Genomic DNA, 23,521 nt, shown 5'->3' on the forward strand with positions numbered 1-23,521 from the left:
AGAACAGCCAGCCAATGCCTTTCATATTCTGCTTTCTTTTAACTCTAGAGTTTTCTACAGTGGTGGTTTCATTTCATTATTGTTCTTTATTAGTGACAGGAGATACGTCAGCACCACAATATTACAATTCTATGCAACAGCACATGCTAATAACATACACAGAAGATGAGAAAGTTGTATTTCAAATGCAATAAGTCTGGTTCCACATGTGGAATATAAAGTCTTGCTTTTTCTGTGTCTTGCCTACTGTGTCCTTTCCCACATGCAGACCAAGGGTGTCTGAGCCATCTCTCCACTCCCAGAAAGGAGCAAATGAGCAAGAGAGGTGGTGGTGAGACACGATCCCCATTGCCTTCCCCAAACCATCTGTGCTGTTTTGCTCCAAAGCATGACTGGCTCATCAGCATCTTTGTCCCTAACATACTTTTGATCTAGACAAATATGTACCAGTTGAGTTCATTTGTAACAAAATTATCAACTGGAATTACATCTTTCATTTCAAGTCATCTTTCAAAGATATGCAGACCAATTTTATCCAAAGACCCCGACAACTTTTTCAGATAGTACATTGAATTACTTAATATAAACTTAAATGTAGGTAGATATTATTCATTATTCCTGATTTTGTTGTTATTGTGTTTGTCGGAAAACTTGGGCATCTGTTTTAAGTGATGTCACTATTTACACATGACGACTTTTGCATTTGAATGGATTAGCTAAATGTGACAGTTATTGATATTCAAAATAGAAAAAATTACTAGCGTTGTCAGAATATTGTGATACACTGATTCATTATTCCTTGATAAATGCCAACATTTTTTATTACCCTCTCTCCCCCAGAAAGGAATAAAGTATTCACACATTTGCACTCTATACTTAAGTACTGAATGGAACATTTTCTGAAAGAAAAATAGCTAACATAAATATAATTTCTTCTTTAGAAATACAAGGTATGTAATAATTAGCAGAGCCTCACTAAAGCTACAGAAATCATATTCCCTTAGGAGAAAAAGAACAGTAACTTCTGAAAAAAACGACAGGCTATACACAATTTGTATCTGAGGAATACAAATGTAACTGCTTAAACATATTTAAAAGTGGCAAACTTGACTTCCTCTACAAATTCATAAACTAGAAATGTTTCCTTGCAATTGGTCTTGGAACTGATAGAGAAAAATCTCCCGGGGACACACAAAATGTAATAAGTGTAATATGAAAATTGTCCTTTCTCACATGAAGATTGAAACAAAGCAGATATTCTCCAGAACACCAGCAGGTTCCCCTGTTCTCTGCCCATATGGGCTCTTCCCACAGTCTCACTGCATGAGGGACTTATGAACTTCGTCAGAGCTGACTGTATGGAAGGAATGTGGGCTCAAACATTTGAAGGCATGCCACAGAACTTCAGCAATCCAGACTCTTGTTAATTACAACTAATATTTCATTAGGTTGTGGAATTTTCAGCTACATAGATGTGTGTCCACATCTTAGTATGTAGTGCAGCCAATGCCTGCAATTAAATTACAAGTCTTGCAAAGTATAAGAGGTATATTGAAAGCTGAAATTAGTAGAATAAAATATTGCAAGTAGGTTTTCAGCTTTTTAATTTGAAACCTTTAGACTTCTTGATTGCAGGAAGAAGTCTGAGAACACAAATCAAGCTAAAAAGTAAGGAGGCAGTGAATTTCCACTCCCCCTGTTTCCAAATGGATTTTTTTAAGCACGTGGCTTTTAAAGCCAATTTCATGATTTTGGAGTCTGCCTCATGAGTGTGTGAATGGACAGGATTGAAGGTACTTTATATGGCTTATTTAAAAATAACATCCTAACCCAAGCTATAAATCACAATAAGTATTTAATGCCTTATGTATATAATAAATATTCAGGTCTAAGTATCTGGTTACAGCAGTGATTAAGAGTTCTGAAAATCAACCCCTTAAAAGACGGTCTTCAGTGGAAATACTGTGAGTGGTGAGGCTTCTTTCACACCCTTCTATGCACATGTGCAGTTCACAGCCACTCAGTCAACAGTGTGACAGCATCTGTCATTTCTGAAGCAATTCTTTAGACAGAGAGGAGCCAGCCTGATATGAAGCTCTAAACCTTACAGTGGTTAAAGCAACTGGATGAGTTTTATAGTGGGAAGAGGGACAGAAGGATAAGAAAGATATCTCAGGGGAGGCTGTCTCTAGATTAAGGTTTTAAAGAGAAAACTTGATCTTCACAGAGTTGGAGAAGAACTACTTCTGACTGGTTAGCCCAGTCAGAGGGAGTGAATCAGAACTACAGACACAGATCCCTGCAGACTTTTTCTTTTCCAAATCCCATTACATTTGCAACAATACAGGCAGGGGAGTGACTGGCTGGGGATAGCTCTGCTGAAAGGGACTTTGGGGTCTCGGCAGACAGTGACTTGAACGTAAGCCAGCAGTGTGCCCTGGCAGCAGAGAAAACCAGCTGCATACTGGGCTGTATAACAAGGGCACAGGCAGCAGAGAAACCCATCATCCTCCCTTTACCCTGCACTCACAAGGCTGCACATAAAATACTGCATCTGGATCTACAGGCCCCTCAGTGCCAGAATGATATCACTACACCACAGTGAGTTCGGTGAAGGGTGGCTGGGGACTGGAGTGTTGCCCTCTGTGGAGAGGACATGAGAGTGGGGATTTTTCAGCCCTGAGAAGGCTTTGGGACCTTGTTCTGCAGGTGGGGCACTTTAATGTGGTAATGAATATAAAGAATGATATCACTGATGTAATTATCTTCTATGAGAGTCTATGATCCTTATGCTACCCTAGGATTTTTGGCAAAACATTTCTGTGGCAGGTGTTGTTGTAAAATCCTAATTGATATAAAAAAATAGTCAGTTCACACATCCCGTCTAAAAATCTAACCTATCAAGCTAATGGTTATGTTGTTATGGACTTCTTTTCGTTTTCTTTTTCTGTCTTTACTAGAATTTCTAGTTTTAACCTGAGAAGGTTTCCAAACAACGGTTTCCTTAAAATTGGAAGAGGAATTCTGCACTTGATTCATGACAGGAACTACAATGTGTAACTTGCATACCCTGAATAACTTCTTTGATCTATATAGAGCAATGAGTCTCTTTTACCAAACACTATTTAGTTTCATGCAGCAGCACAGCAGGTCTCTATGACCAAGGTCCATTGACTTTATATGTGCCTTTGGAGCTGCTTCTCTGAACTTCATCTGTCACTTTGTATATTGTGTCCAATATTTTGCAATTGTATAACTGGCCCCAGAAGTGTATCTTGAGAATTCTTAGTTACTTAGTTGGAAATGCTTACTATAGTATCCAGCCCTGCTATAAACCAGACTTTACTTGTGAGTCTAATAGCCTAAAAGAGTTATCAAGTCACCAAGCATTGCAGCATACCTTCACACAAAAGATTATTTTTGAGATACTTGGTTCTGTTCCACACAGAAAACAAACATTAACTCTGCGTTATTTCTGGACAAGGAACCCCATGCAAAGATTAAATGTGCTACTGGTACAGGCTACCACATCAGCAGAGATAGGATCTACCTGAACCCAGTTTTATTGACAGATGACTCAATTGCCTATCAGAAAAGCTACATGGCTGCTGTATTTTTTGTAAACAATTGGATAATAAGTTATAGTAGTAGAAAAGCTACAGGCGAATACTTCATTAATTGGTGTTGAATCAAAACTATCAAAGCAGCAGCATGTAACAAACAAGTGATTATGTTGCTCAAATGTCATTCCTTTTAAGTGTGACAATTCAATTTGTTAAACTTTTTCATCAAAGAAAGAAGAGAATGAAAAGGCAATATTGCCTTCTCTGAAATTTATTACTTCACCTATTTCTGCTAGATCTTATTTTTTCCAAATTAAATACATTTTAGATGCCATCAAACAAAACCCCTTTTCAGCACTTGTTATCCAATTGTATCTTGCTGAACTCCTGAAAATGCTACTGAGTTAAATAGTGACAGTGTTCATTATCCAAAATACTTCAAACTCTCTTTTAGATATTGCTTAATACCTGTTATTTTATAGTTGGATAGCTACTCTAAATTGGCACTTATGTTTCTTATATATTTTTCAGGATAGAAAAGAATAAGGTGAGAGCTTATTGTGTGTTTAAAGATTCTTGATGTTATATTGAATTTAGTGTGCCATTTCATTATTTAGATTTAGAAAATTTCTCTAGACTTCCTACCAATGCACTTTAATCTTGTATCACCAGCAAATTCTGCCAGTTATCATGAGCTTTTCAAAGTAACAGCTGATTTTCTGGAAACAACACTAGATGACACATTTTAAAATTATTTTAAAGATATCAGTTATTTATTTCTTCTATTTGTTTTTCACTCCTAATTTAGCAGTGTTTTGGAGATATGTCCAGAGGTACTGGTATAGAGAAATTCTTCCCTGAATGCAGTCAGAACCACAACAAGGCTTTTTTATTATATGACGAGTAATCTCTCATACTAGTTTTTTAGAAACACTGTATAAAAACTTCTAGAAATATAAACTACTTTTCCTTTGTTATCTAATTCTTTGACAGCATTCTGCTTGTGGCAACAAATCAACCCATAAACATGGTGCTTTTTTGACCTAATCTTACAATTCTCTTAATTTTTCATCTAGGGTTTTTTCGGGGTTCTCCCCTTTCTGTTATTTGCAAGGTGATCTTCAGAGTCCTTTTATAGTCAGACTCAGATAATAGTGAAATTTTGTAAAAACAAATAGTACAACTTCATCATTTTAACTACTCCAATTTTCAGTTCCTTTAGAGCACTTATTTTTAGGGTAATTTATGCTGGCTCTTTCCATGATTTCCCTTCTCCCTCTTTTTTTTTTTTTCCCCTTCTCATTCTACAGGGTGAGAAATGGCAAAATGTTAAACACCAACTATAGGATGTGTCTTTCCCAGTTTCTCTTAAGGAAAGAAATCAAGCTGCAGCTTTTGCTTTTATACTCTATTGGTCTAGCTAAGTGGCCTCTGCCAAAGACCATCACCTGGCTTGAGGAAGTTCTTTTATCACAATGTATTAAAAAATCTCTATATTTTTCCCTGTTTGTCCTTAAAAATTTCCTCTCAAACCTCAGAATGTTGTTCTACCATAAATATTTATGGGAAACTCCTACTTACTCTGCCAGTGAAACAATGGCAGGATATAACCCTTACTCTGGTGTTCTGAATTTATATTCTGCTCTATTAGTGTCACTTGAGTTGGATTTCCATTTTATTATAGGATTATTATTTTTTGGGGGCCTGAACATTCCCTTGTACCTTGCTATATTTCTCACCTTCTTGATTCCTAATTGTTTCAGTATATACACACTTTCTCTGAGTCTAATAAGGTACTTTTAAAGAACCTCCATGCTGCTTCCATGGATTTTAATTTCCTAACTTTCCCCCTCAGGCTATTTCTAACTTCCTCAATATAAAAATCTTCCTTTTTTTGAAAAGTACTGTAATATTATTACCTTATGGTAGGTTCCCATGGGAGGATGTCGAGCTTAATTATATTATGGTCACTTTTATTTAGTGGCTCAGCCACGTTAACTTCCTGAATCAGCTAATATATTTTGCTCAAGACTTGCATCAAGACTAGATTTGCCCTTTCAGTATTCCAGAATTCTTGTAACAAATGACTGTCTTTGGTGTCTACACACTATTCCAGTATTATAGTGAGAAGGCTAAAAAATATGTGTCTGTCATATACATGAAAAAGTCATCCAGAAATCCTTGTTTATTCAGTGCACTTTTAAGTGTGCCTGAAGTCTAAAGGGCTTAATTGTCAGTGAAAGCACGTGGAGGGTTTTTTTTATTCAAATATTCCTTTTCTGTGCATGAATCATGTATGTTTGGGAGGTCAGCTACACATCTAACTCTGCATATGTTGAAATTCATGTTTGTGTGGCACGAATTCTTGCAGGTCAAATATCCCACAGTTATTGTAAATCAGCAAATGCCAATTACTGGTTCTCCCATGGCCTGAGAGCCTAAGCCCTCTGAAACAGCAATTGGTTCCTTAAAAAAAAACCCACCTGAAACTCAAACTGTAAATTAAGGATTCTGTGACCTCTAGTAAATAGAAATTGTGATACCTTACAAGTGAAAGCCTGTTACGATGTGCAGTAGTGTATCTCAAGTAATCAGTTGTCGTGAGGCTGAGATTCAGCTGAAAACAAACTTTAGTAATGAACTATATGGTAGTTCTGAAAAGCAGATTGAAATATGGTTTGTCTTTGAACTAAATCCACTGCTTCTCTGAACTTATAAACATGACTTTGAAAGAATGTACACTGTTTTCCTGATTAGAAGTCCCTTCTCTTTTTTTTTTTTCCATTACTCATTTATTTCAATCCTGGTTTTAAAATCTAGCTCATTAGAAAAGCATTCTCAGTAACAGAAGTTGAAACAAATATAGACATGTGTATCCTCATTCAGCACAGTGCAAGAGAGCTATTACTATTACATGATATGAGAACAATAATATTTGCCTGTACTAGACTGAATTTCTTTACTCTTTTAAATCCCAAACTGATTACTTTTAAATCGAACTTTTCTTAAATTTGCCAAGAGAGAAATGTTTCCTTCATTAACATTATAATTTGTGGTTCACATTTCTAAAGAAAGCTAAAAATAATTTCTAAAATAGTGTGTCTTGCTGACATAAACACAGTTAACTTATATTTTTTTCAGTTTCCAGGATTGTTTCACTTGTACAAAGCAGTAAAAGTATTCTGCTCTTTCCATTTTTCTCGTACTATAGGAACCAAGAAAGCAGGAATTTGTTTAGCTCATTGGCTCCATTTATCCTGAGCCAAGACCATGATCTTGGAAACCCTGTAACTTGGCTGAATACAGTACAAAGTTCTTTGCAAAAAGCCAGTGCAATTAGAACAACACAGTGTATGTTCAGTCTCAAAATTAAGACGATAAAGTTTCAAACAGCTACAACTAAAACAGAGTATCATGGACCCAGACCTTTAATCAGTCAAACACAAATCCTAATTCCACTAGTTTTTAATCAAATAAAGAATTGTGTAGTTGAGGGCAGAATAAAGGAAACACTATTCTACCTTTTTGCAAATGGGCAGAATTCACACAGAAAACAAGGAAACATAATGGAAGGAGTGCAAGTTCTGTGCAGTCCAGCCTTGGGAGCTTCTCTGAATACGCTGGACAGAGTGATACTGTAACAGCAGCAATACCCTTTGCACTTTCTATTTTATCACTGGTTACTGTTGAGTGGTAATACACATTTGCTAAAAATTGGCACATTGCAGAGTCTTTTTAAAATCCGGTGTTTCAGTGTTGAAGCTGTTTTTCTCCAAAAACCTCTCCTTCACTGCACATCTAACACATGAGTAAGATATTCTCTTCACTTTCTGTGAGAAGATCTGTAATTTCTATTTTGATGATCTACAGCACCTAAGAAAACCAAATAAATCAAATTCAGTACTAAGGATTCTATTTCATTTTGTTTCCCTTCACCTAAATTGTTCACTGATTGTCGAAGGTACATTTTTGTTTTATGGAACAGAGGATTCCTCGGGCCTTATGAAAAGATTATGTTACCTCTGCTCAGATTGAAAGCAGCATTAACAGTTTCTTTCAAGCATTTCGTTTGGGATTTTTTTTTTACCGTTCATATTAAGTGATTTCAGAAGTTACTAGGTTAGTAAGAAGCTAATTAAGTTCATTTCCCGTAGTCATTTGCTACTGTTTTTCCTTAGAAATACTTACTTCTGGAAGTTGAAATAGTTATGCAGATAGAAAAATATAATAAAATTTATACACATTGATAGAATGTATAGGCATTTTATAAAAAATAGAGGATTATATGGAATGTATAGAACTGTGTTCCTTTTGTTCTTTTATTTGTGTCCTATATATTTAACGGACTATTTCAAAAGCAATATTTTTAAAGGACTATATAATTTGCAAGGAGGATATATCTTTACAAGAGGTGCAAAATACTGCAAGTTGCAAAATACAGACTCACTAATTTACAGCAAAACCATGGTTCTTAATGCTTCTGCTTCAAGAACTGACATTGCTTTTAAACTAAGTAATCCATCACACTTTTTTTTTTTTACCAAGCATTTGTAAATAAAGGGTTTGATCCAATTTTACCTGTGGCCCACAGGCCTTTGGAGAAACATGAATACTGTCTGTGAGATAGTTTGTCACAATGAGGGGAAACTTGCAGAGGGGTAAAACCCAACAGAGACTGGTTTCTGTTGGGTAGTTCCCTAATATTCCCCACTTTTGGATTTGTCTGTTGCTTTAAACTTTTTGTCATGACATTTGGAGCTACACTGTATTTGGCAGGGCAGTGATCCATAAGTAACTGCAGGGGCAAACTGGAGTAATCTCATAGGTGGCTTGTTAAGTTTTATTTGATGGTACTGACTCATTTACACACACACACACGTGCTTGTTCAATGAGACCTGACTTCTTGCTCTTCCCCTCAAAAAGTCACTGTAGCAATAGTGTCCTGATAATATCGTCCTGTCATATCTTGCAAGGCAATTACTGGAAAGAGAAATAGCAGCAATGGAAGCTGCCAATGTTTTGTAGTGCCTTTCATCTAATCTGAAATTCTACTGATTTGATGAGATCTTGAAAGTGCTCAAGGTTTAGTGCAGGCATTAACATTCTTAAACATTGTCCCCTACTTGATAAAGAGAGTCAATAATGCTTAGTCACACCTTCAACTAGGCTTCTGTGAGGCGTACAATATCATTTTATGTTCATTACTAACAATTAAGCGTTCTGTATGCCATGGAAAGGCATGTGTTTTCTTTGAGTAACTTGAGTGACTTTTTTTCTTATGTATCTTGATATTAAAAAAATCTCATTCACATTACTGTGTGACTCAGATCCATTCATCTACTAGCGCTTGTGGTGTGCTGCTGCCTCTGGGCTGTTAAAGTGATTGAGAATCCAGCTGATAGACATTCATCAAATTTTTAGGAATGTCAAAAATCTAAAAGTTTTTTGTGATTTACTCCCTCTTTTATTCCTTTTCAAGGCATTCAGTTAACATAAAAATAATGATTATTACATAAATTACAGTTGTTGCAATTCAGCTGTAGGGATTGCAATCCAATGCCAGTGAAGATAGATCAAGGTTTTAAAAAGTATCTGCTGTAAATTAAAAACAAATGGTTGAAAGTATTTTGCAGACCTCTCTCCCACAGATTGTATATTCCATTTTCCAAATTAAATCTAAGAGAGAATATTACTTTATTGAGATTTATGGAATAATTTCTTTAAAAATTCCAGCAATATGAGAATGTAGGCAGACACTGACACTGAAGAAAAATAAGTGTCAGCTTCTAAGTGGTTTCATCTTTTGGAACTTTTTTCTGTTTTCGGTAATGGGAAAAATTAGTTCGGACTGCTTTTTAAAGCTAAAATTATATATAAACCATTAATTAAGGGCAGATCATTTGTCCAACTTTTACTGCAAAGGGGATAAAATGGGTGGAAAACATGATAATATACCATTGCTCCATTGGAGGAAGCGTTCCTCCCTCAATCCAACTTGCTGATCCTGTCTAAGGAATAGGACTTAAGAGCTTCTGAGAAAACGTGTGTAAGAGGATATAAAGGAAAATTGTTCTGTGGCATCTGGGGGAAGTATATATAGGAATAGCAGTTGGGCTGTATTAACTATGACAGTATATGTGTTACTCAATTTTTCATCTCTTTCAGGACAAAGACATGACCCATTTTCTGTGTGCCACAGCACAAGGGATGTAGCACCAGAGGAAATCACAGTTATGATGGACAGGAAAGTACATAGAAGTCTCAAGGACACAGTACTGTTTCTGAGAGCTCCATTACTTCATGGGTTCCCTGAAGTATTCTTAGGACCTCATTACAGATTTTGGGGTGTCCAAGAGCTTAAAGGGATGATGAATCCTGGAGCCTTAGTGGACTGTTAAACCTCCTCCCATTAAAGAAAAACATGTGGTTGAAACTGTGCTGGCTAAAAACCATGGAATTTTCTGCGTAACTTTATTCCTTCATTGCCATTTTGTGTTGGCTATCATGATCTGCCTGTTATATTTCAGCAAACGCAATAATTTCCTTTTAATTAGATAATTGCCATGTTATTCATTGGTTTTGATCACTTCTAAATTCAGCTTTTGGTTTTAACAAATGCACTTTCAGAAGATGATGGATTTTTACATTTTTAAAACCGCTAAATGTTCAAAAAGGATTTGTACACATAACAAAATTAAAGTAGGGATTATCTAGCACTGTGTGTGGGATACAGCTATAATCTATACAGTACATGGAAAAGAAACTGGCATTCTCAATTGCACTGCACACATCTCAGTAATAACAGGGTATGAGGCATACAATTTCATGGAACACCCACAATGAAAATTATTCTTTCCAAACAGAGAATTGTTTTGGAATAAGTTAGGTTAATTGGCACCATGGGATTCCTCCCAAGGAAACACAGAACATTAAAATCTACACATGTGCATGTAAAATGATAAAGTATTATCTTCTTTCCCCTCTCAGCTCCTCAAATCGAAGACACGCTACCCAAAATCAACAGAAACGACTGTTTTGTTGATTCAGATTTCCTTAGAATAAACTGGCAATTCTTCATCTGGTCAGCTTACAACCTGAGAGTCACTGCTCTGTTCCACAATTGCTAGCTTGGGTATGGTTATCTGGTGCAGTCTCTCTCACAAAAATAGAGGTCTCTAGAGCTTTTGGCACAGGCTTTTCAGAATTGTAAGAAACTTCATTTTCTGTGCAAGCAACAGAGCTATATGGTGCTGAGATACAGCCTCTTTCAAAGGACTGGTGTGCCCCTATTAGGATCAGAACCAAAATCTGCAAATTGTTAATGAGAAATCCAGGCACGTTTCACTGTCATTATACAGCTGGTTAAAATGCTGTATTTTGCAGTTGCTGAATACAGTTGAAGTATATTAAGTCCTCACAAAAGTATTTTTGCCCTCTGAAAAATTACAAAGAACTTAGCAATAAAAAAGAAAAAGGCCCACCCTTTTCATGAAGAGGGGTGAATTCTCCTGCAGGCTGTTGTGCATTGTGCCTATTTCATTAATGTTTAAGGTCATTATAAACAAGGATATTCTATGTGGTTTATCTTTACAGTGTCCTGGATTTTTTCACATTTGGCCATTTGCTCATTTTTACCACTGTTTCTTTCCTAGTTTCCTGCTCCAATTGTGTGAAGACATTTAAAACCAATTAACTGTGATGCCTGGTGGGCAGGTCACAGGTGAGGTGTGGCCTCAAAAATGATGTCTTGTGCCACAGGTCTGATTGCTGCTCTTCTGACCCCCATGTCCTATGACCTCACATCACTTCACATGCAAGTCCTGTGCTGAAAAATAGTCTTCATCACTTCCCTCTGCAGTCTCCATCAGAAAGCCAAGTTCTGTAATGTTTGCCTTGTTATTTTTGCAACAAAACATGCAATGCAGTATATCAGCTTCTCACCAAAGGCATCCTAGAGTTTCCTATATCTTAAATGGACTTACCATTTAATTAGTCTTAGAAGTACAGGAGCAAGACAGCAAATACAATTTGCACTCAGCATTGGTGGAATTAATAGTAAAATTAAATCTTACTTGTTCATAGTAGGATATATATCATACTTATGTTCTGTCCTCTAATGTTATTTTAGAGGACTATCCCTATTCTTCAGAGGCAGATGAGAGCTTGGCCTGGTAGAACAATGAGGGTTTACTTTCCAGAGTTTTCACAATGTTTCTGAATAACTCTGAAGAATTGCAGGCCCATTGGGTTGACTAAGGAAGAAATTCAGATAGGATCTCTCATTTGTTCTTCCAGTTCTAAAGCCTGGAGCAAAGTACATCCTTCCAGTGCTGCCCTTTCTCTCCATACATCAAAATAATCCCTTTTGGGACTAATTGGTTACAAATTTAGTAGTCACTATAAGTTTGGCTTTCTAGGAAGCAGAGACCAGAAGATAACTTTTTTGAGATTGTAAACTAGTGCTAAGTGGGGGAAGGCCAAGCTTGCCGTGTTGTCAAGGCAAAGAAGTTCAAGAAAGGTTCATTGATTTCACCCCCATCCGTGTAAGTTTTCAGAGGAAAACAAATTGAAATTACTGGACTTGGACGGAAGGATTAGCATGAACTGTGTGAATTGTGGGTCTTCTGTCATTAACATAAATCTCATGGGTACTGATGGACAGTATATATGTTAACTTAGGTCTGTCTGTGTATCAACATGATGCAAAAACAAATATACATATCCACTGTCAAGAGGAATATCTGAGAAGTTTTGTAGGTGATAGAACTGAGCAATTCAGCAAATAACACAAACAATATGATTCCATTCACACACTAAGTTTTAAATATATTTTATCCCTGGTTTATTATATTTTTCTGTAGCAGCACTCCTCACTGCAAAGACAGTACAACCTACTATAAGCTCCTTGAAACAGGCTGTGCCAGTGCTGAAGGTAGTGGTAATTTTGGGGAAAAAAAATTATTTGATTTTATATTTAATTATCTGAGTAATAAATATTCACGTGATTAAAGGTTATAGAATCATAGCATCATTAAGGTTGGAAAAGACCTCTAAGATCATCAAGTCCAACCATTAACCACCGTGTTCACCACTAAACCATATCCCCATGTGTCACATTCATGTGCCTTTTTAAAACCACTTTTCTGGGCAGTCTACTCCAGTGTCTGGATACAAACATGAAGGCATAGTAGATGTTCCACTGCTAGCCATGCATTCCTGAAAAAAGATGCCTATGGCAACAAGATGCTCGTTTGACCCTGAGTAGCCCTGGAATAACTGGCTCATAGGAGCACAGTTAACATATTTAATGCCTGACAGCCTACTTTCATAGTTTTATACTGAACATACAGATTGCTGTGTTTCACAGCACTCTTCATGGCATCACAGAAAATTCCTATTTGAATCACTGGATCACTCATTAATAATTAGTTAATTGCAGGATTGAAAATACTTGAGCTCTGACATAAAAACTACCAAAACACAGTAACAGATCTATCTAACTGTTAACTCATCTTAAGACTAATACCTGGAAATCTGAGCAGATATTTCTACATTTTTTTCCACTGCCAAGAAAACTGGATGTTACTATATTTATAAGGAATTATATAGGAATACAGCATCTAAAATACTTTGGGAATTAAAAACTCATCTAAAACTAGTCTTACTAATTAATTTGAAAGGAAGGTGAAATAAAAATGTGACTATAGCTTAGGATTTAGGGGAAGTTTCTGTTAAAGTTTAAGTGTTTCTGATAAGGAAAACCACAGTCTTAGAGCAGAGAAGAAGGTGACAGACATCAAGGAGTCTAACTTATGTATTCTTAACAGTGATCCCTGATACCATTTAATTTTTTCTGTCCTTTTTCCCTTCCCTTCCCTCCCCTGCCCTGCCCTTTCCTTCCTCAGAGACTTTGCCCTTTATCACAGTATTCCCATGAGATATACTAGGGATATTTTATTACTAGATTAAAAATAAATAAATAAATAAAATCTCTACACAAGTCCAAGTGGTAATTCCATAATGGCAATTTTAAGGATACCCATTTTATAGGGGTTTCTCCTCTTGGCACTGTGCGAGGCAAAGTGCAACAGAATGCAGCCATTCTTGCTGGCTGCACAATTTATAATCCTGCAGCCAGCAGATACACACCACAGCTTAGTCACAATCAAAAAGAAAGAAAGAAAAAAAAGATGCAATAAACTGAAAATAAGTTAGGGATCAGAGATGACAAGCAACTGAACCTGAAGGCCTACTATGATTCCATAACTAAAGAGCTAATTCAGTTGGTGGATTTATAAGTAGAAAACTACCATCTAACTACAGGGACTTGATTTTACCATTGGCAGCAGTAAGACGTAAACTTGGCTACTTTGTACAGTTCAGATGTCCTTCATTTTAAAGGGATTTTGGGAAGTTGAATGATTACAGGGAAGGACCACAAAAATGATTTAAGGACTAACAGTTGCAGCCCTAGAGCTACTTAGCTTTTCAGAGTGTAGTTTGAAAGGTGATTATAGCATTTAACTCCCAAGAGAAGTGGTAGGCTCTTAATTTTTTGTTGTTGCCAAACCATACCTTGATGACTTCCCTTCTGAACAATTTATTTTACACCAGTACATTTTAGACCAATACATGTTTTTGGGCTCAGGAGACAAGAAAGTGAGTGAAAATTGATGTAATAGATTGTGCTACATTTTATGGTGGCTGCTACTAATCTAAAGGTTTCCAAATCTTAGGAAATAATACATTTAATAAGATAAAATACAGCCACAGGAGTAAGAAAAGTTGAAAAACTGCTACAGTATTCACCATTTTTCTGTATGTTAGATACAGATGAAATACAAGATGACTGATCTTGTAGTAATAACATATTCAGCACTGCTGCATCTCAAAAAAATCATTATATCCAAATTTAAAGCATTTAATTATTATGCTTGACAATAGATTCAGACACATCAGGTCTATTTTTTCTAGATATTTGATAGAGGTCTCCTTAAATGTCACTGAAATCAAAGTGCTACCACTGTTAGTTCAATAGTTTCTCATTCAAACTTTCTACCTCCCTTCTACTTGGCAATAGTTTAAAACAAAAAGAAAATAACACTAGTGAAAATCAATCTGAAAGAAAAAATGGTCATTAATATTTTCATTAAAAAATTGTCTTTGCTACATGACTTTGAAGGAAGAACTGTAAAATGTTGCTCTGTAACTAATAACTCTCTCCACCACAACATAATAGAGCAGTAAATCAACAGAACAGGGAAGCAGATTTTTAGGTTTGGGGTTTTTTAGTAAATAGTTTATTCTTTTCTTCTGAATACATAACACATACTCAGGGTAGTTTGTAATATTAATGGACACATTAATATCATATTGAGTGGTGGAATCAGTATTTTCTCCACTACACTGGGCTATATATTCCTAAATAGTTGAACCCAGGTGCATGTCCTAGATTTGAGTTACAGGTGCATGTCTCACTCATGTCCTTACTCAACTTTGAGGCAAGCCTGAGGCACACAGCTTCTTGTCACCACGTTCTGGACATAGGGAAGAAAAGGCTGAGGAGTAACAGGAGAGACCTGGCCAAGTGCCCAATGCATCCACACATACCACAATACTTATGTAGCCAGTGTGACATAAAATGCATTGGAGAAGGCCACAGATGTTGAATTAGTGAATTCATCAGTAAGATCCATTCATGGCTTCCAATAACTAAGTTGAAAAATAAAAGATCAGAAAAGCTGATAACTGTGCTGTCAAAGAGTTCTAGAATTTGGGAGATGTGCAAAGAAAAATTGTTTCTTAAGCTGTTTTTCTTTTTTTTTTTTTAAATCTGCAGTAATCTTGCATCTAATTTTCTCTTGAGTAGAGCCACCAAGAAGCACAAGTAATCGTCATCCGTTCATAGAATCTATCTCTGTTATGAAATACTTCTACATGCTTCTTCTAATTCCTCCTGAGATACTGGCAGCAGAAAAAATTATCACTTCTTCTCTTTCATTTGAACTCCTTAAAATTAAATCAAGTCACTGTCAGTAATTTTACTGCAGTAACAATTTTCAAGCAGAGACCTCAATGACTTCAATGAACGTTAAAAGCCAATGGACCAATAAAAGTTACACATCAGGTTGTACCACTCTTCTTAGTTTCTGTTTATATCCACAGACCTTCACAGGAGTGACAAGAAGCAACTCCAGACAATCCTATTTATGTGCAGGACTAGTGAAGAAACCCTACAAACTTGCTCAAAACAATGTCAGGGGCTCCAAACGAATTTCATCAACATAGGAACCATTAGTTCCATTAAAGAAACAAAACGGCATCTTTTTAGGAGGGAAACATGACATTGCTATGCAATGCTGTCACCTCTCTTCTTCTGTTTTTGTATATTGTTTTCCTACTTATCTGACTGCCACTGCTGTGATGAGTGAAATATGCTAGTGAGATCAGAACTAAACTCCAGGATTATTTTTATGAAGGACATATGTCACTTCAGTTTCTTGGTTATATCAGAGCCTCAAGATAGTTTTAAGTTGATTCTTTGGAAAATCATCATGTAACAGAGTCGCTGCTTTGTGACAATATAATGATTTTATCACTGCTAAATTTCCTCTTCATGTTAGAAAAAGAAGAGAAAATCAACTGCCACTATTTTATTCCACCTATCAACATAAAAAAAACATCTTATAGGGATAGCTGTCCAAAATGCTTTTCAGAGGCATCAACTTAAATTACCGTTCATTCAACCACAGATGCATTATTATTATCATCATCATCATCATCATTGTAATTATTTACTGGATACAACATATATACCTAAAAGTTTGAAAGCCCAGAGTACACATTCAGTGATCCTTGCACTTTTTGTGCAGATGCAGTGGTTTAGATAGTGGTTTGCTGGGTTTTTTTTAATTGCTGACTGTACACTTTCTGCACTGTCTGCTGGAAAACCATCTATCCACATAATATTCTCCATCACTGATTTCTAGTTTTAAAGTGTATAACAGGTAAGCAAAACCAAATACCCTTCAAGTAGTCTGTCAAGTAGAGACAATTGCTACCATTGTCACAGCAATCTCCCATCCTTGTAGGTAAGGGACCATGGACAATGATTGTAGGAATCAGACTGCAGGGGATAAACATAAAAATGGTATAAGAACCCTTGTTTTAAAACTACCATTTGGATTACATGGGGTTTGTTTTATTCTATTTATTTATTATTTTATATAATGTACTCATTCCTCAAATTCTTTACTCTTTCTATTTAAGAGCTGGAGTCTTGCTTCTAGGCACATTCCCTTCCTCCTTACCTGCAAAGTATATAAAGCCTCTGTTCTTGCCAGCCTGCATTAAACATTGCAATACAATTATCCTCTGTCACTGGACTGTTATCTCAGGGAATTGAATTAGACTTCCTAGTTTAGAAACATCAAATTATTTACACAAAATATTATAGTTGAAACAGATCCAGTTTAAAGCATTAAATGATGGTTAGGGTAGTAAAGACTAAAAAGATCAGGTCACTGATTTAAAACAGAACTAAAAGTTGAATTTGATCCTGAGAGTACCTGTTGAGAGTCATATCAAGCAGGTTATTGCCTATTCAGAAGCACGGAAAATCAGTTTTTCTTTTAGCCTTGTCTCTAAATTGCAGCTGTAAAAGTTTCCTCAAGAAAGGTTTGTTTTGGACCAATAGCAGTTCTGTGGGAATTTCACTGTCAAGTTTTTCACAGGTACAAATTATCAGAACTTTTGGTTAAGAAATGAAACAGCTTTAGATGGATGTTCAAAAACACCCCTGATAAGTCCCTTCTGTTTTGATACCTTACACATAAGGGTTACCTACAGGGGCAGAAAGGGAAGCATTCAGCAAATCACAGAATCATATAAATTGGTTCTTTTCCTGAAAAAGGTACAATATATTTCATTTCTCACTCTTTCAACACAAACCAAAACCCTTTCTTGCAGAAAAAACTGTCTTAATTTGCTTATTGCCCTTATAGCTGAAACACAAAATTATCAGTTAGCATGTCCTATGCACTTTAAATTGATATAGTTTGTTATTTAAGATTACTCTGTCAACAGTGTGTCAATATGTCTTTCATCCATGAAAGCTTTTTGATATATAGTTCTCCCTGTTCTAGGCATAACCTGATTACAATTTAAATTTTCTTGATATATCTGGATTTTACTTGCATCACCACTCTAAATTGTGACAAGAAATCAACATGGAACAACACTCAACCACATTTCCAGAGTAAAATATCTCCCAACAGACTTAGGAGTTTTCCATTGGTACTTACCCCATAACTAGATGTTATTTCTTACCTCCACCCTCCAACATATTCCCATCAGTGCCCATTCACCTCTCACTCCTCTGACCATGAAAGTCCCCCCATTAAACAGGATGAAAGCTGTTGCACCACCCCTCCCTCCTGTCTGAATTTAGAGGGTCTGTTGCTTTTTATGTGCACCTCAAATATGTGCAGTTTTAAAGCAGCTTCCCACCAAGGGCAGCTTGTGCTACATTTGAGGTTGAGCCAAGAGAGATCCCCTCTCCCTGGGATCCCTGAGCACTCCCAGGCACCCTCCTGTGTCCCGTGGCTCCCACGGGAATGTTGAGCACCCACAGCTCAGGGGGGGGCCCTAAGCCAAACTTGCTCCCACTGGCATCACAGCAAAACCTGGCTGAATTCAATAGGATGGAAAGGAGCCCAAAGGATGAAAATATGAAGATAATGCTGTGGAATGCTGTTGCTGACTAGTTGCATTTGAATTTGAAGTGAGGAAAAGATGAAGGGAAAGGAAAAACTTTGGTAAGAGTTATAAGATGCTATGTTTTCCATTCCCGGTACAAGGAAGTTTTCACTTCCTTGCCAGAAAGAATTGTAATGTCTGTTGTCATTACTCTATTTCATTATTTAAATTAAAATAATTTCTGAAAAACATTTCTTCCCTTTTCCCCCTTATACATGCTAAAATATAAAAAGGTAGAGATAAGTATAAAATCCGACCTTTATTCCACTTTGAACAAGCTTGTGTATATCCAAAAAAGGTTCCTTGAGTATGTCTCCTTCGGGAGTGAAAATCTTCACATATCCTTCTTTCTCAAGAATGAAGAGGCGATGGGATCCATCCCCACAATGTACTGCTCCAACAGGCTGCCTTAATCCACTCACAACCTCCTGAATACAGAAGCAGTTGTGCTTGTGTTTTCTAAAGAAATTTAAAGGAAACATGAGACATTTCTTCTTTTTCATAACCGTGGCACAGCAATGTCCCTAAAAGATAAAATTTCTGTTCTGCAGTGATACTAGAAAGTTTATATTAAAACCAGTTTTATGTCTTTAAATATATAATCATATGTCCAGAATAAATTACTTCCTTGAATGCAGGGAAGCAGATAATGCTGAGAATCAGTTTGAATTCCACTTGAGCAAAATTTGGTCTGTGTACAAGAAAGAGAAAATTAAATAAACTGAGATCCAATATGTAGAAGAATGGGAGAGGAAAAAAAATTGGTAGAAGAAGAGAATAATTTAGAAACACAGAATTTCTACCATAAAATAAACATACTAAATTTCATCACCTTGACAAAATTTGGCTTCTAAAACCCATTTAAAAATAATAACTTACAATAGGATAATCTAATTTAATGATTTTCATGAAGAAAAATACACTATTGAAATAAATTGAAGACCATGAAATAAATATTTTACTAATAAACTTATTGTAGTTGTTTACAATAAAGTAAAGTAATATTACATTCAGGTAGAAATTACTTCCCAGAACAGGCTGGATAATAACCAAGATCCACAGGGTGGATCAAACCAGGATTCTAACACCTTTTCAGCAAGGCAAATATCAAATGGTACTGAAATGTTGAAGTTAATGTAACTTTCTCTTTTGATGTACACTAGCAGCAGCAAAAGAAAGTAACATCTGGAAAACACAGCTGCTGAGCATAAGGACATACTGAGCTGTTTCACTGTGAAAACCACAGGCTTTGATAGGTTTTTGTTGGTTTTTTGTTTTTTTTCAGATTAAACAGCATTTATCTTTATGAACCTGTTGATCTCTTCCTCTTTGTCGTATTCTTCCATGTGGTCCAGGGAGTTAGAGGCTGGCCCTCGCACTTGTTTTCTTGGAAAATCTGGAAAGCACACACCACCATCTTTTCTTGCATAGTAATAGCAAAACTCATCAGCTGTAGTTTGGAGAAAACCTTAAAAATGCAAAAGAGCATACAAATATTTAGTGTGTTGTCACGTCTGCAGTTTAGTGTCATCAAACTCATCTTTAAATAGATTACAGTGGAAAAAGAGGTCATTTTAAACAAAGCACTGTCTGCAAAAAAAAAAGGCCTGCTCTGAATAAACACAACCTGAGTATTACCTTTTACAGTTTATTTGTCTGTATTTGTATTAAACCTGATTTCAGTGTGCTTATGTGAAAATACCAATTCGTTCAAAATGACACAACAATTCACTGACTAAAAAATTACGAGATAAAGCTCAGAATTGAGGCTATGATACACTTCTCCCTGATTTTAACCTATCAATCAAGTGTAGTATCTGCAGTAAAATAGCTTGAGTAGCTTCGGTGTAACTTTTTTTTTTTTTTTTAAGTGGCTTGTTGTCGTCAAAATCTCAGTAAAGACTTTGGTAAAAGGCATGAAGTAAAGACTGTGGAGTGCTGCCAGCAAAGGGCATCGGTTGGAGAGGTGAATAATCACCAGGCAGGTGAATCTCAGAAAGGCAGAAGTGCTGCAGAAAACTGCGCCGGGTTGACACGCAGTTGGCCTCTGGTTGATTCCCAGCATCGAAGTGGGTGAACACAGTGTCCTATCATGAGGTCTAGTTTCTCAGCCCCCAAACTCTCATGAGGGGGATATGCCTCATGCTGCACTGGAGCTGGCTTGGATGAAAAGTGGTCTTTAGCTTTTAGGTTAAAATGGGAAGGAGTTCGAAGGCCCAGATAAACAAGAAGCTGGTAAAAAATGAGGGCCTTTGAGGAAAAAACCTGCCACTACTGCTATTACACTATGTTTAATGACATAAAAAGTATCTATTTCTATTCACAAACCTATTTTGTGTAATTGCTATCCAGGTTTTAAGCACGAGTATTAAATCTAAGAAGACAGAGTCTGGCTAGTTATACATGTGCTATGTTATTAGAACGTGAAGATAACATGTCTTAAGTTGCCTTCATTCCTTTTTGTGTTATTGGCAACTGTCTTAGGATGTACTGTGGTCCAGGACATAACTCATAGGATACACAGAATTAGCACTTAATTGGAATTAGAGGCCTAATTTATGCATGGCTTTACCACTTGTGAATAATGCAGTAATCCATAGGTCTTGGCCATAAAACCTCTGGCTCATAATGTACAGTAAGAGCTGATCAGGGACAGCTGTGTTTCATTGGAAGGTGCCAGTTTCTTTTAAGCGAAGCTTTTTCAGAAACATTATCAGTTTTGACAAAATTTTAGTTAACATGATGTTTCTGGTCCAAACTCAAACTTCTGGTCTAAATGAGAAAGAAACAGACAGCAAACCTCATATCACTATACTCCAATGTCTTGTAATTAGGGTGTTTCATTAGGAGGAGGAATATTCAGGTCAATGCCCCTCATCTGTCAGGCAAGAGTTTGACCCTAAGTCTCCCATTTCCCGAGTAAATGTCCTAACAACGACTTTATTAGCTATCCTGGGGTGGTCTCTCTGTGGCTTTCTTCATGGAAAATTTCGAAAGAGTTCAATTTCTTCCTTATGTGGAATAGGAAAATTTTTTAGATCCCAGAATTTTTGTGGAGTGGAAAGCCTTTCCCACCCAACTATACTTCTTTTCATATACATCTTCCTTTAAAAATATTGGAAAAATAACATGACAAAGCCTGCCTTTGGTTTCTATAAAATAATATCTGGAAACACATGGTAGTGTGTTGTGGTGTAAACGTTTAATTACCATGATTTGGAGCTTCAGTAAATTTCATCTCTGAGGAGCTGGTTTTAATTTATAGTAGTTATTTGGAGAAAATGGAAGATATAATTCCAAGTGGAACAGCGGAAGAGGAACTCTGATATAATCATGGAGTACTATTCCAAGACTTGTAGATATAAAGCCAAAATCAAAGGTAATCTAAAATCTTGCTGTTGAATTATTTGACTTAAGAATACAGAGTTTTGTCTTTAATAATTTACTTCTCTAGGCACAGAGGGTCATTCAAAAAAATGCAACAGCAAATTAGAGGTGTACGATTACTAAGAATTTCTAGAATTTTCCAAGTATACCATCTACTGTTTACTATAGACAAATTACTCTTGGCTTGAATGGTTTCTTTAGTCAGGGAAGCTGAGAGCATATTGTGATCACGTTGTTCACTCGGTACATGTCCCTTTCAAATAACAATCAGATGCAAACTCACTTGACTAGTGCAATGCCTTTTCTTATATGTAAGACTAATCCCATTTCCTTATGAAATATTTTATCATGCACTTAAGTACATGTTGCATTGCAGTTGCCTTTTGCTATTTAGCAAGCCCATCAGCAGGTTCCAAGAAAGGATAAGGCTTATGTTCCATTTTCATTACAAATGCTTGTAAAAAAATGGGGTTAGAATTAAACTAAGAAAAATGTTGCATTACTGGAAGGAATGTAACCTCTGTAAATACAGTTTCACCTGTGTATTAAGAGTGGAATTTTGTTATTTTGTTGTATAAAAACCATAGTAACTTACAAAAAAAAAAGAAGAAAAAAATTTGCATGTGTTATATATGCTCAATTTAACATACTAACAGAATCACTGAAGGCAGTTAGAAAAACATTTGCCTCTACTCCCTATCTGCTTGAAGCCATTTAATGTCTTCTGTCTCGTGCTTAGATTGTAAGGTCTTTAGTGTAGTTTGCCATTTTGTTCAGCATTTGTACAGCGTCCAGAAGAATGGTCCCTGACAAGTGCCCCTAAGCAGTAGAACTGTTTGGAGGGAAAAAAAAAAAAAAAAGATCATTTTGCTCAGTCAAATAGAGCTCCGTCACTGTCCTCTGTGAGAACTGTGCCTAATAAGGACTGCAACCCTTGGTCCTGTGTGAATTTCTGTACTAACTACTTTATTTTAAAACTCATACATATTATTACAAATTTCCTACCATCTGTGTACGTGTTGACAGAGCAGTGCCTGTGTTAACAAAGAAAATTGAAATCACAAAGGAAGATTAAACATCATGTTTAAGTGTCAGATTTTGCACAGGCTTGCATTTCTGTGCTTTTAAAACTTTCTGTCTTGCAAACAAGAATCAAATGACAGGCTTTTCAGTTAAGGCAGTTACAGTGAAGGCTTTCTGTATTCCCCTTTATAAAACACTGTGGGAATAAGTTGCATGATTACAAGCCTTTTCAAAGGAAAACTTCTGCTTTCAGCTGATCTCCACCTCCTCTCTCCACTTATATTTGCATTCAGTTGTTCCTCACACCGTATCTCCCTTCCTACCCTACCTTCAGCAAATTCCATTTTGCTGGATTCCCTGCTTGTCCATTCCCTTGCCTCTTCTCTTTGATATACAACTCCAGTGTCGTAGTAGCCCCTGTCCCAGTCTTTACAACAAATTAAGTTCCTATTCACTCCCTTTCCTGTTTGCACTGCACACAGGATTGAGTATCATCCACTCCTCTGAGTAGACTTACCCTGGCTCTGAGGACATTTGGAAATCAGGCTCACCTGCTTTATTTCTTCCGTGACCTTGAGCACACAGTTCAGTATTGTGTAAAAGAAGCATTTTCCTGCTTTGGGGTTTTTTTTCCTGATTTGCACTTTTGACAGCTAGATGTGAATTTGTTCACAAAAAACCCGCATTTGCCTCTCTCTTCTCAACTGCCAGTGGAAACCAAATCAAAGACATGATTCCAGACTGACTGTTTCAAACTGTACTAAGTCCAATGGTAGCTCACATCATTTCC

At 36.4% G+C, this 23,521-nt stretch overlaps 1 protein-coding gene across 1 annotated transcript in view; it reads right to left on the reverse strand.

Annotated features, from left to right (window-relative positions):
• Positions 1-23,521, reverse strand: part of HHIP (hedgehog interacting protein) — a 73,489-nt gene that overhangs the window by 38,630 nt on the left and 11,338 nt on the right. The window contains exons 3-4 of the mRNA XM_032686344.1: positions 19,633-19,789; positions 18,579-18,780 (exon numbers count right to left, since the gene is read on the reverse strand). Coding sequence (XP_032542235.1) covers positions 18,579-18,780; positions 19,633-19,789 — 359 coding nt within the window. The remainder of the gene's footprint in view (positions 1-18,578; positions 18,781-19,632; positions 19,790-23,521) is intronic.

The sequence above is a fragment of the Chiroxiphia lanceolata genome, chromosome 4, assembly GCF_009829145.1.
Source record: "Chiroxiphia lanceolata isolate bChiLan1 chromosome 4, bChiLan1.pri, whole genome shotgun sequence".
NCBI classification, from domain to species: Eukaryota; Metazoa; Chordata; class Aves; order Passeriformes; family Pipridae; genus Chiroxiphia; species Chiroxiphia lanceolata.